General features: G+C 38.9%; 1 protein-coding gene across 1 annotated transcript in view; it reads left to right on the top strand.

The window, feature by feature from the left end:
- The first annotated feature begins 1098 nt into the window (after window positions 1-1098).
- The window catches only part of Hnf4g (hepatocyte nuclear factor 4 gamma), a 140262-nt gene continuing 126895 nt past the window's right edge, over window positions 1099-14465 (top strand). Inside the window, exon 1 of the mRNA XM_032898623.1 lies at window positions 1099-1409. Within this exon, the coding sequence (XP_032754514.1) occupies window positions 1406-1409 (4 nt within the window). The 5' untranslated portion in view covers window positions 1099-1405. The remainder of the gene's footprint in view (window positions 1410-14465) is intronic.

The raw sequence follows: 14465 nt of genomic DNA, 5'->3' as shown, positions 1-14465 counted from the left end.
TATCTCATGAGCTTAAATACTTGTTGCACCTGAAGCCTATCATTCCTGCAACCAGGATGTTAAACAGATGAGATTGAAAAAGAAAATCACAGATTTGTCTTTTCCTGTCACAATCTCCTGGCCAAGATGACCAGCTGTAGCACAGGTATGTCAGATATCATTTCATAAGGAAGAAGGTTCTGAAAGGTGCCAAAGGTATGAGAGGGAGAGAGGAAAGTTTTCCCATCTGATACATATGTAAAAAGATTATTGACTAGAAACCACAGGAGTATCTGCAAGAGAAATAAATGCCTTCTCCCTTCCCTTCCCTGCCCAGAACTCTTGCAGAAACAGGGCACCCAGGAGGCTGTGGGCTCACAGGCCCAAAGTGCAATTTAAAAAATAAAATGGTTGTCACTCTTCCAGAGGTCCGGAGTTCAATTCCCAGCAACTACATGGTGGCTCACAATATCTGATGCCCTCTTCTGGTGTATCTGAAGACAGCTACAGTAAACTCATATAAATAAAATAAATCTTTAAAAAAAAAAATTAAAAATGTGGTCGTCGGGTCCCCTAGCGGTGCGGCTGCAATCCTGCCCTCAGGAACCCATTTAGTCCCCTTGAAGAATACCTTCCGCCCTTTTTCTGAACCTCCAGGGCAATGACTTAGATTGGCATCATAGGATCACAGGCATCTCCCTGACACTTGTTCTAAAACGTTTTTTAGCCTGAATAAATGCAGCCCTGACCAGATTGGTTCCAAGGAGAGGGGAAGATCCTTGGTTTCGGACGTGCAGCATAGCTCAACCTGCCAGGGTTCCCCAGTCAGGGAGGTGGGGAGCGACTAGCTCCAGCTGGAGGCGTCAAGCCACGGGGGTCCACGCCCTGCTGGAAGTCAGAATGAGGCGTGTGGCAGTCACTGAGGGATGGCTGCGAAAGCCCAGACAGCCACTTCGGTCCAAGCCTGAAGGCTATAGGAGTAGCTGGCCGGTGAACCCCAAGTATGGGGAACCAGGAAACGAATGCTCACGGGCGGAGGCTGCCTCGCTGCTTTCAGTTTTCATTGAGACTCGCTAGTTACTGTTTAACATCCCCACCCACGATTCAGTTTGTTTAGTAAATCGATCTCTCTGTGAGAGTCAGGCTCCAGCCCTGTCGCCATTGAGCGAAGCTAATATTCTCCCCGGCATATGGTCCCCCAAAATCTTTGCTAGAGATCCGGGAAAACAAACGAACAAAACAACAAAATCCCCGTGCCACCTCTCGTTGGAGCCCCACCCAACATCCAGGCTGCCTGCAAACTTCCTGGCTGGCCCCGGGACGGTGCACTGCTGGACACCGCTGTCAGGGCGGGTGGGAATTTGCAGCTGCGATGAGGCGCAAGCCTTACAGTTGAGTGCGACGCGGGAGTTCCGGAGCCGCTGGCATGGGTGAGTCGCTACGTTCGCACCCAGTGCCCAAGAATGACCCACTCTACACCAGGCCACTGTCCTGCACAGGGAGCCTCAGTTCCCCCAAGAGAGTGGCTGAGAGGCTGAGCACCCTGATCTCTAGGCCAGATACAATTCAAAGCAGATCACTCTAGGCCTCTGCCAGCCCAGGTGGGCTGAAAAAAAAAAAAGGCTGAAGGCTGCTGAAGCTTGAGAATGTTCAAGCCCTTCACCTTAGAAAACTTGGAAAAGGAAATTAGAACCTGCCCTGCATTTGTTTGGGTGGTTGGAAAGCTTCAGAGGCTCTTGCTGGTGAAGTGATGCCAAGATCTTTTGGTGGTTTTGAGGAGTTCCCTAGAGGGTTGAAGTAGGGAGGCTGGGTCCAAGCTAGTACATGTGACTGAACATTAAAGGACTACGGAAGAGTGAGGTTTGGTGCTTGGTGCAGAAGCATTCCCCGCTGTGACCTTTACCCGTTTGCACCCCTGTACTCTTTCAGACTTTTGGAGATTAGGCACCTTCTAGTGATGCTGTTGGTGACGATTGTATATGGGAGTCAAAGGGCCAGTTTCTTTTGGAACATTTGACTTATTGATGTTGAGTTAAACCATGTTTGGATAAAGTGAAAGTCATTCAGTGTCTAATGGCAATGAATCAGTACGTGATTAGATCTTAGAGTATATGAGGGGATGTGTGTTTAAGGGGATCTGCAAATGGAACGAAAGTACTCCTTTACAATATGCAAAACAATATTAGTTTTCATCCGAGGAAAAGGGTTGAAGCTCAAAACATGGTGGGATATTCTGCAAATAGAAGTCTTCAGTGATGGCAGAATTTCCTGTTAGGGCTTTCGTTTCTTTATCCTCCTTGATGACTTATTTTACAGGTGACTTGTTTCTTTTCACAAGGATGTAGAATTCCTCCACCTTGGAGATCCATTTACTCATAACCATCTTCCTGCTCCACCCCTCAGCAGTTCCCTCGGTTCTCTCCCTTCTGACTCAGGCCACCTGATTTCCTGTGTCTGAAGACCTTGACCAACTCAAAGTTGCATTCCCTTGGTTGCACTGGGGATTGCTTTATAAGCTTTCCAAAGCATGGTGAAATTGATGTAATTGGCTTTCTCCTTGCCGGTCTTCTTCCTCTTCATTTATGGGTCTACAACTATGGGGATGTTCTCAGCAAGCTTTAGGAAGGTACAGCCCTTAACCAAAAGGTCACTGTAAAGATTTTCAAGAGACATTTTATGCTGCAATTTTGGCTATAAGCTTATGGGCTAGTGCAAAATAATTTTAGGGATGTTTTTTATTTTAAACACTCAGCATGCAAATTATAACTATATTCTGAGTGCTCCGTTTTTAAACTTCAAAACAGATTAGATTTTCAGCAAGAGGATGGCAGCAACTTTTTTTTATTTTAATCAGATATTTTATATATTTACATTTCAAATGTTATCTCCTTTACTCCTCCCCTCCCCCTTTCCTCCCCTTGATTATATGAAGATGCTCCCACTCCCACCCTGGCATTCCCCTACACTGGGAAAATGAGCCTTCACTAGAACAGGGCTTCTCTTATTGATGCCCGACAATGCCATGTGCTACATATGTGGCTGGATTCATGGGTCCGTCCATGTGTAATCATTGGTTGGTGGTTTAGTCCATGGGAGCTCTTGGAGGAGGGGGTCTGATTGGTTCATATTGTTCTTCCTATGAGGTAGCAAACCCTTTCAGCTCCTTCAGTTCTTTATCTAACTCTTCCATTGGGGTCTCTATGCTCAGTCTAATGGTTAGCTTCAAGCATCCTCATCTGTATCAGTAAGGCTCTGGCAGAGACTCTCAGGAAACATCCATATCAGGTCCCTGTCAGAAAGCACTTCTTAGCATCAGCAATAGTGTTGGGGGTTGGTGGGTGCAGATGGGATGGATCCTCAAGTGGGGCAGTCTCTGGATGACCTTTTCTTCAGTCCTTGCTCCACTCTTTCTCCCTGTATTTCCTCCAGTGAGTATTTTGTTCTCCCTTCTAAAAAGGACTGAGCATTCACATTTTGGTCTTTCTTCTCCTTGAGCTTCATATGGTCTATGAATTATTTTTTGAGTATTCCCAGCTTTTGGACGAATATTCACTTATCAGTGAGTGCATACCATGTGTGTTCTTTTGTGACTGGGTTACCTCATACAGGATGATATTTTTCTAGTTCCATCCATTTGCCTAAGAATTTCATGTAATCATTGTTTTTAATATCTGAATAGTACTCCATTGTGTAGCTGTACCACAATTTCTGTATCAATTTCTCTGTCGAAAGACATGTTGGTAATTTTAAGACAGTTATATGAACATAGTGGAGCATGTGTCTTTGCTGTATGTTGGAGCATCTTTTGGGTAATTGTCCAGGAGTGGTATAGCTGGGTCCTCCGGTAGTACAATGTCCAATTTTCTGAGGAACCTCCAGACTGATTTCCAGAGTGGTTGTACCAGTTTGCAATCCCACCAACAATGGAGGAGTGTTCCTCTTTCTCCGCATCCTCACCAGCATCTGCTGTCACCTGAGTTTTTGATCTTAGCCATTCTGACTGGTGTGAGGTGGAATTTCAGGGTTGTTTTGATTTGCATTTCCCTGATGACTAAGGATGTTGAACATTTCCTTAAATACTTCTCATCCATTCGATATTTCTCAGCTGACTATTCTTTGTTTAACTCTGTACCCATTTTTAATAGGATTATTTGGCTCTCTGGAGTCGAACTTCTTGAGTTCTTTGTATATATTGTATATTAGCCCACTATCAGATAGAGGATTGGTAAAAATCTTTTCCCAGTCTGTTGGTTGCTGATTTGTGCTAATGACAGTTTGTCTTACAGAAGCTTTGCAGTTTTATGAGGTCCCATTTGTCAATTCTTGATCTTAGAGCAAAAGCTACTGGTGTTTTCTTCAGGAAAATTTCCCCCATACCTATGTATTTGAGGTTCTTCTGTATTTTCACTTCTATTAGTTTCAGGGCATCTGATTTTCTGTGGAGGCCTTTGATCAACTTGGACTTGAACTTTATACAAGGATAAAGAATGGGTCAATCTGCATTCTTCTACATGCTGACCTCCAGTTGAACCAGCACCATTTGTTGAAAATGCTGTCCTTTTTCTATTAGATGGAAGCATCTTAAACATTGGCATATATACAGTGTTGTGAACCCAGTAAGTATCCATTATTTTTTGATTTATTATTTTCAAGGTCTTTGTTATTTCTATAAATTCTACAAGTAATTCTAGTTTGTAAAGCAACATTTTAATTATAGTATAATATAAAGAGAACTTTCCTTTTGTCTGTGGAGTCTTTGTTGACCTTTGGGTCTGTGTCTTCGAAACCTGCATGTTTACAGGTCATGAATGTTTAATGGCTATTAAAGTACCTATTCTAACTTTGACTATGCTAGGCCCACTGGATATAAGTTTTTAAAATGTCGCCACTGTCTAGTTGAAAACTGATTCTCAGTTTGGAGATTACTATAAGAATTACACAAACCATCCCTGGGTGCATAACATCAGGATTTTGAAAGTTTTGCTTTGTAGTTGTAAAAAATACTTTTATAGGGTTAGGGATATTGTTTGGTGGTAGAGTACTTGCCTACCATGGCCTGTGCTCCCAACATCACCATAGTGTTTTGAGCACTTAATAGGTGCTTCTGTATTTATTACCCTTTGTCCAGGTATAGCTGCTGATACTGGTTCTGGTGAGCCATTATTGGCTTCACAGTCGTTTTTATCTGTGTAACTATTGATTACTATGTTTGCCATCTTTCTAATAGAGGGCTCTCATCCTAAGATCAAAGCACAATTTGAAAGGAAGAATCTTAGTTGTAAACTGTGGATTCTGATTCTTCATCTTTGTCCATTTTGTCTACTTGGCCAATCTTCTTCTTTCTTAATTTTTCTTTACTATTTTTTTTGGTCCTATACTGCCCTGGCCTTGAGAATGCTAAATTAATGGATGACATTGAATTTTTAGCCTTCCTTCTTCTATCTCTCTAGTCCTGCCATTGCAGGTATATTCCATCACACCTGATTTAGGTGATGATGGCGATGGTGCATTCAAGGTAAGCACTCTACAAAGCGAGCTACATCCTCAGTTCTTTGTTTTTACACACAGGGTAGTGCAGGTTCATAGAATTTTCCTGTGCTGGTATTGCAGGAGTTAGCCAGCATACCCTGCTGGATATGTAACCAATTTCCCAAAGATGGGAGTGTCTAAATTTGGCATGCCAGAAAGTCTTTGGTAACCCTAATCCAGGAGGTAGAGATAAGAATAGCTAATCCCTCTAAATCAACTCCACCAAACCATACAATGAGTACCTTTCCTGATAATGGCAGATCATGTATGTTGAGGTTATTGATACCTGTTCTATAAATTGCGCCACAACATCTACTTAAGTTCCATAATTTTTACCATTCTTCAAAGAATTAAATATGGATCTGAGGAGATATCTTCATTGGTAAAGTGGTAAAGTACACAACATGAGGATATGAGTTTCCCTAGAAGTAGTATTGAAAAGCCAGGCATGCCGGCGCTGACTCTTATGATCTCAAGACATGCAGAGATTTGTGGCATTTGTGTGCCGGTCAGGCTCAATCTGTGAGCCCCAGACTTAAGTGAAACCCTGTCTTAGAAACACAAGGTGTACAGTGCCTGAGGAACAACACCTGTTTGTCTTCCGTTCACCATTCATGCACATATGTCAATGTACACAATCATATATATGAGCTTCTGTATATAAGCACAAAAACTAATTTAGTAAAAAACTAAACAACACCATATTTAAAAAGAAGTTTCCCTGTGTGGGTAGCAACAATTTGCGACTGCAAATTGTAAATTTTAAATTTAAATTCTCTCCTTGTAAAGAAGTATCCTGTTCTTTGTCAGTTCTGCCACTCATACACATGCAGGTATGGGTAGCTTACAGACATGACTTAATCACATAATTGAACCATTAAGGACTCAAATACACATATGTCCAATAGCACATGTACATGCACACGCACACACGTGCGCGCGCACACACATTTTGGTTAATATTGAGTTCTTAATATGTGGATGATATAGCTCTAGACAATTTTCATGTCTTTATAATAATCCTATGTAGTCAGTATTAATATTCTCCTTTTCTCATAAACATCATAAATGATGTAGAAAGAAATAAGTTGAGTCCAACATTCATAGAGGTCAAAGCTGGGAATTCAGGTGCTGCCACATGGCTCAGAGTCAAAAAGGAACCAAAGATGTTCCAGGTACTGATCCAGTGCTTCAAGCTGCAGGTCCCTAAATGAAAGCTAAAACCTTGGTGCTACAGGCAAAGCCATATTCCCTTGCACTTGGTCTGGAAAGGAACACCTAGCTCACAAACTGTATGTGAGAACTAGTCCCTGGTGCGTCAGGCGCAAATCTCCAGGCTTACATATTTGGGTTCTGTTGTAAGTAACTCAACATGTTATTGCCCATTCACTCAAGTACACTTCAAAGAGCAGATCTCCCTAAACTTTCCGTCCTGTATTTTAAAACAACGTGGTGAATTGTGATCTCTATGTGGTAGAATCAGCTCATAGCATGGAGGGCCACATCCTTGTGACTACTCTTAGTTCAATCATGGTGGTTTTCTACAGAACTCATTAAGTAGTTCAAAATGCATTAGAAATGTATTGAAATTATGGGACAAAATGAATTGTAATAAGTTTTCTGTTGTTTTGTTTTATTGTTTTGCTTTATTTTTCTTTGGTTTGCTTTTTTTTTTCTATTTGAGATAACTGTAACCCTGGATGTCATGAAACTTGCTCTGTAGGCCAGGCTGGTCTTGAACTCAGACATATACCTGTCTCTGCCTCCCAAACACTGGGATTAAAGCTATCACCTCCTGTCTATTTGTAATACATTTTTAAAAGATTTATTTTTTATTTTTTAGTTATTAATCTGCATGTGTGTGGAAGCCAGAAAAGTGTGTGAGATACCCTAGAGCTAGATTTTTAGGTGTTATGAGTCCACCAATATGGATGGTGGGGACCCCAAACTCTGGCCTTCTGCAAGAGCTGTATGCTCTTTTAACTGCTCAGCCATCTCTTTTGCTCTAATCTACCTTCAATCATTAAATGTTACCTATTTTAATTTGTTCTTACCACCAAGATTGTCATATGTATATAAACAAAGGGCATGACTTTAAGAATCTATGAATTCCTAGAAACTTAACCAAGTCCTCTGACTGGCGCTGGATCTGTACTTATGTTTGCATGGACTGTTCCTGACTTCACAGAACCTTTGATTTTTGAGTGTGGGAGAACTTCACAGCATAGATTATGGGGTTAAACATGTGTTTGGGCTTTGGCATGGCTTGTGTTCAAATCTCAGTTTTGTTGAGAGCAAGTTTATTCATGCATCTATGCATCAGTTTCAAGAGTTGTGATGTGAGAACCATATTTGCTTACTCCCAAATTATGTGAAAATCTTACATTATTAATACAAAATATTTTATTTGTGGAAAACATCTAGGTAGTGTATCTCCATTTGCTCTAACTGTGTTGGCTGACATCTTCCAGATCTGGTGATTTAATTTTGAAAGCATTTGACAACTTCTATGTTTACATACTATATATTATTTCAGAGTTTTTGGTTTGTTTGTTTGTTTGGTTGTTGTCATTTTGTTTTGTCTCAAATTTGTGGAATCTGTTTGAAAATATTATACTTCCTGGGGTAGAGAGATTGCTCAGTGATTAAGAGCTGTGTCTGGGTCCGGAGGACCTTGGATGAATTTCTAGCACTCATGTGGCAGCTGACAACTGTTTGTAACTCCAGCTTCGGGGGCTTTAACACCCTAATACAGACATACAGGCAGACAAAACACCAGTGTACATAAACTAAAAATAAGTACATCATAAATAATTTAAGAAGCATTATCTTATTTAGATAAAATGGTTATGACTTACAAATGAAGTTGATTTATACTAACTTCGAAATAAGTTATAGGGATAATACTAAGTGCACAGAAAGAAAATAGAAAAAAAATTAGGTACCCAGAAAACAAACAGAATTCAATATCCCCACCCTCAAACATAAACAATCTACTGGAAAGGCAGACACATACAGTAGTCAGGATGGAGTCAAGGTTTGTAATTGCCATAATGCTGTGGAAAAAACAGAAGCACAAAAATGCATTCAGCTTTGATCCCTCAGAGAAATTTCATAGAAGAATTAATTATGTTCTGATTAGACTGTGTCCGGGAGAATAAGAAAGGTGTTGGACGCAGGTAGATTTCACCTGGAGGAGGAGCCTTGGCAAAAGGCAAAGTAGGGAGGAACACAGATCCACAGGTTGGCTATAGCGAATTTGAGTGACAATGGTTGCAGCTAGTTGGCTAGTCAAAGGGAAGTCATCAAAACATTTAAGTAGATTGGGCTATGACTAGTTCTTAGGTTTGCAGCAGTTTGAAATATGGATTTTAAAAAGGGAGATGAGAGACAGTAAAGAGTTTGAAGCTTCAATGTAAGGATGGGATTCAGACAATGGGAGAGTAGGAGGAGCCGAAGCTTCCAAAACTACATTCTCTAATCCTATATAGGATTAGGGTACTGAATTCTGTTTGCTATCTAGGAACCTAGTCTTTCTATTCTGTGGTGTTGGTACTATTTCTACAACATAATACTTGCCAAATGAATATGGGCCTGCTTCAGGTACAATGAAATCTTTCCTTTGGTCACAGTAACTATAAATTTGTGTTTTTTCAATGATCACATTTCAACATGGGTTCATTTTAACATGTGATCTGTTCCACAATGCTAAAATTTATTCAGGAGAGATTATTTATATTTACAAAGAATATTGTGCCCTGCTTTTTGGTTAATTTTCAGCTAAGTACTTTTTAATTTCTTATGAGAATTTTTATAACTTACAATAATGTCTTTTCTTAACTTTGGCAGCCCAATAATTTCTAAGGTAACAGAGCCTTTATGACCATGAATTAATTTCCTAATGCGCTCAATGAAAAGCCCGGCCTTCCATTATTGGATACCATGATGTGGCTTATGGCCACAACAAGTTCATTCCTCTCAGTTTGATATCAATTAGTTGAGGTGCAATGATTTGTTTAGTTCCTCAAATGCACTGTTATCTATGGGTCATGTGACATTTCTACCAGTTAAAAGTCACCACCATTTCTACCAGTCTGAATAAGTCACCACCTTTGTTACCTGCCACTTTCACCCAAGCCAATCTCCACTTAGGTTGCAAGTCTTTACTTCTGTGCCTTTTAAAAAATGTTGGCCAAGCTCTCTTGTTCTGCATGTCATTTTCATTGCATCTTTTTCTTTCTCTGGTCTGTTACTTTTTAATTTCATCAAGCATGGTAGTTAAATGTTTGATGACGATTGAGTGAATAGCAAGGTCTCTGATGGTAGGGGCTTTCATTTGGAATGCCTACCCTTTGGGATAACTTCAGGAGTATTTATTATTTAGTATTTACTAATTGACTGTGAAATCACAATGAGGAAGGAAGGGGCATGGTGATCATGGGATTAAATCATATATGGAGAGCCTTATTTTAAAGCACTGACTTTTTTCTTTAAAGCACTGACTTTTATATTGTGGATTAAGCCATTGCTGTCTTTTACGTTTGTTATGTCTGAAGAGAATACACTTAAGAGAATTACTATTCAGCAAGATGCACATAAGTCTTCACTATTGCAAAAGTATTACAGAAACCTGGTGAGAGACCCATTAACTTTTCTCAAAAGAACTCACAACAAAATGGTATGTGAATTAGATATTGTTGAGTTCACTATCGTCCTGTTTTTATGAATACATTTCCATGAATTATGACAAATGTACACAGCTGTATAACCATAAATACAAGGAAGATAACAAACACTTCTTCATCCAAACCCTTCATATCCATTTCTTATGCTCCTGGGAAGGCAGCATCCTCTGCGACTCCCAGGCAACCTAATCTGAACACTGCTCACACTGATTCCTATTCCAGAATGTTGTAGAAAGAAAATCACACAGTATGTAGACTTTTGTGTGTGTTTTAATTTAGTACAGTTACTCTGAGATTCATTGGTGTCATTATATCTGGCAGTGTTTTCTTCCTTTTGGGGAAAACTCTCAGATTTATGAGGTATAATTGCCATGTAATAAAGTATATATATTAAAGTACATAATTTGAAGAACCTTGTCAGTTATACATACACATCTGAAACGCACCCAACAATAAAGATAATATGTCTAACACACTGAAAGTTCCTTTATACTATTTCTTGTGTAAACCCTCACTCCTCCTCCTCTTCTGGTTGATCTACTTTCTGTCTCTAAAATTAGTTTGCCTGGTCTAGGATTTTATATCCATTGGATGCTACGGTATTTTCTCTACCTTGTTTCTTTCATTCTCTTCCATAAATTCACTACCTTGATTACAAGTGGCAGTAGTTCATTTTATTTGTTTGTTTGTTTGTTTGTTTGTTTACTTTGCTGAAGAGCATGACTGCCTGTGGAAATGTCACATTCTGTTTATTCTTTTGCTGACAAATTTTGGCTCTTTTCCAGTTTTTGGTTACTTTAAATAAAACCACTATAAACATTATTGTACAGTGTCTTTGTGTACACATATGCTTTGTTTATCTCAAAAAATTACCCAGGAGTGGAATGGTGGTTCTGACAGAACAAATTGCTCAGTGGATTCCCCAGTGCATGCAATTTTTTATGTTCCAATGGGCAGAATCTGACACTGAGATTCTTTGCATCCTTACCAACCATGGGTATGGGCAACCTTGACTTTAGATATTGTAAAAGCATGTAGTGATACCAAATGCAATCTTCAACTTTTGTTTCTCTTCTAGCTGATGATGCCGATTCTCTTCAAGAGCTTATTTTGAAACTGAATTTTCTTTGGCAGAACTGTTCTTTAGATTTTGTGCATCCTTTCCACTTTATAAATTTTTAATTGCATTTTTTATTTACATTTTCAATATTATTCCATTTCCTGGTTTCCTCTCCAGAAACCCACTATCCCACTCCTCCTCCCCATTCTTCTTTGAGGGTGCTTCCTCCTACACCCACCCACTCCCTCCCACCTCCCTGCCCTGATATTCCCCTACACTGGGACATCAAGCCCATTGATGCCAGACAAGGCCATTCTCTGCTACATATGTGGGTGAAGCCATAGTCCATTCCTGTGTCCTCTTGGGATGGTGGTTTTGCCCTGGGAGCTCTGGTAAATTTTATTTTCATTTCATGATCATTGATGTTCTGCCAGCATGTATGTCTGTGTGAGGGTATCAGAACCTCTGAAACTGGAGTTACAGATAGCTGTGAGCTACCATGTGAGTACATTGTTAAATTTTAACATGTTTGTCTTTCTATTATCTGTCTGTCTGTCTATCTGTCTACCATCTGTTATTTATCTACCCATCTGTCATATCTATCTGCCTATCTCTATCTACCTATCTTTGTATATTTGTATATATGTATGTGTGTATGTACGCATGTATACATCTATTTGTCTTTCTCTATGTATTATCTCTATGTATGTGTGTATATATGTATGTTTGTATGTATGTGTGTATGCACGTATTTATACATCTATTTGCCTATCTCTATTTGTGTATCTATCTCTATGTATATATGTATGTATCATTTATCATCTATCTTCTACCATCTACCTATTATCTACCTATCTATTATATTTCTATCTATCTTTGTATGTATATTTGTATTTATTTATCTATCTATGTATCTATCTATACCTATCTATGCATCTATCTATCTATCTATCTGTATGTATGTATGTATGTATAATCTATCTATGTATCATCTATTCATCTACTATCATCTATTATGCATCTATCTAGTTATGTCTATCTATCTATCTATCTATCTATCTATCTATCTATCTATCTATCTATCTATGTATCTTCATCTTACAGATGTGCCATTCATAACATGGAGATTTTGAAGGTATTTACTACAAATAAAAGAAGACTGACTATGAAGACCTTCTCCTGTCATCCTATAGAGTCTTGTTTTAGTGAGTAATGATACAAATGCACATCAATAGAACAGTATTGATTGTAGCAATTGAGCTTGAAACTTTACAGAAGTCTTTAAAATGTAATCAATATTAAACAGGTTTTTAGCCCGGTATTTTTCTCTGTCTGTCTTTCTGTCTTTTTCTTTCTCTATCTCTCTGTCTCTTTCTGTCACACTGTGTCTTTGTCTGTCTATCTGTCTTTCTGTCTTTTTGTCTCTCTGTGAGTGTGTGCACATGTGTAAACACTTGAGATTGCTTAGGCTGTTCAGTTCAAGGAGCTACACTGCTGTATTTGGAAAATAAAAATTCACATTACAGCAGGCTTAGAGAAACAGAACCCAAGTCCTAGAGGTATTCTAGACACTGAGTTTTTTGTTGTTCTTTATTAGTTGACTATTGATGAACAAAGAAAAGTTAAATCTGTTTGTTAAATTGTGATTAGGAAAAAAGCAACAACATGACTAGATCATTTGTTTTCAAGCATTATCTGTATTAGCATCCTTTAGTGAGTTTGAAAGGCTCACTTTTTCAAACAGTAGTTTGTTCGGTCTATTTGGGTGATATTTTTATGCTCGGCATCCTGTCTTCTGTGTCTATATTGGCCCTATGGACAGCTTGTACCTCAGGTGGCTGAAGTCATAAACATGAAAAAGAATATGCACTTTGGCAACCAGCATCCCTTCTCCTTTCCTCCCTCTTGCTTCTTTTCCTCCCTTCGCCTTCTGTTTTCTCGCTCGTACTGGCAAGTTTTGAAAGCTTCTCATTTGCTACTTATTTTTCTTCACTTTTTTTCCATAATTCTTGTCATAATACAGTAACAAGGAGGCTGTAATCCAGAGTACATGAAGTAACCGCTCTCAAGTGTAGAACTTAACCATAGCAAAATACCTTGTCTTGACTGGAGAGATGGCTCAGAGTTTCAGAGCACTGCTGCTCTTCCAGAGTAACATGTGCCCACATGTCAGCTCACAGGCATCTCTGGTCAATGGATCAGATACCCCTTTTTGGCTTCTGAGGACACACAAGTGGTGCTTAGACATACATGCAGACAAAATACTAATACCTCTAAAATAAAATAAAATAAAATATTTTTTTACTAAGAATATAAACATAGATTAGCCACTGATTATGTACAGTATGTCTCTTTATGTTAGCACATAATTTCTATTATTCATACCTTATGTAAAATCATACCTGTGCTAAATCTGGTCATTGATTAAATTCATATTATATAGAAGTTTTAGTACCTTTCAGAGACTGGAATCAAGTAGACTTGACTTAGCCTGTATGGCTTTATGCATAACAGCTAACTTACTTGAGAATTGCTTTACCCAGGGCACAGTGTACTGAGACTCACTGGGCTTGTAGAATAGCTAGTATATCTATCTATCTCAAAGCAAACATACTAAACAAATATTGAGACTGTTTGCTATCTTGACTCCTTATATTATGTTAATATTTCCATGTATGTATTCCTATTTCCATTGACTTGATACACAAACACACTACTCTAATTAGCAATTACTGTGGGTAATTATGTTCTGTGAGTCATGCAGTAAAATCAGCACATATATGCCCTCATGTAATTCTTATGCCAAGTTTATATGGAAGAAATTGTTACGATCTCTATTTTACAAATGCAGAAACTGAGGGAGAGACAGGTTTAGTTGCTATTTGAGACCTCATGGCCAGTATCAGTACTAAACATGAGTCCAGGCCCTTCAGCTCTAGGGCTCATGAAGGCTATCTGATGATTTTAAAACCAAGATGATCTGAACTATTGATTTCCCCTCCCTTCTGTATGTTACCTTTTAAAGCTCAGCATGAAATAAACTCAACTTACCTTCTTACTCTTTCTATAAAGACGTATCTAAAATATGAGTGTTTTACTGTCTCATTTGAATGTACATTAATTTTCTATATATCCGTTTAAATATGTTTGTTTATATGAGATAGGATCTTGCCATCCCAGGAGTTACAGCAATCCACATTCTACTACCCTCA

This window comes from Rattus rattus, chromosome 3 (assembly GCF_011064425.1).
Source record: "Rattus rattus isolate New Zealand chromosome 3, Rrattus_CSIRO_v1, whole genome shotgun sequence".
Taxonomy (NCBI): Eukaryota; Metazoa; Chordata; class Mammalia; order Rodentia; family Muridae; genus Rattus; species Rattus rattus.
This window is presented reverse-complemented; position numbering and strand designations above follow the sequence as displayed.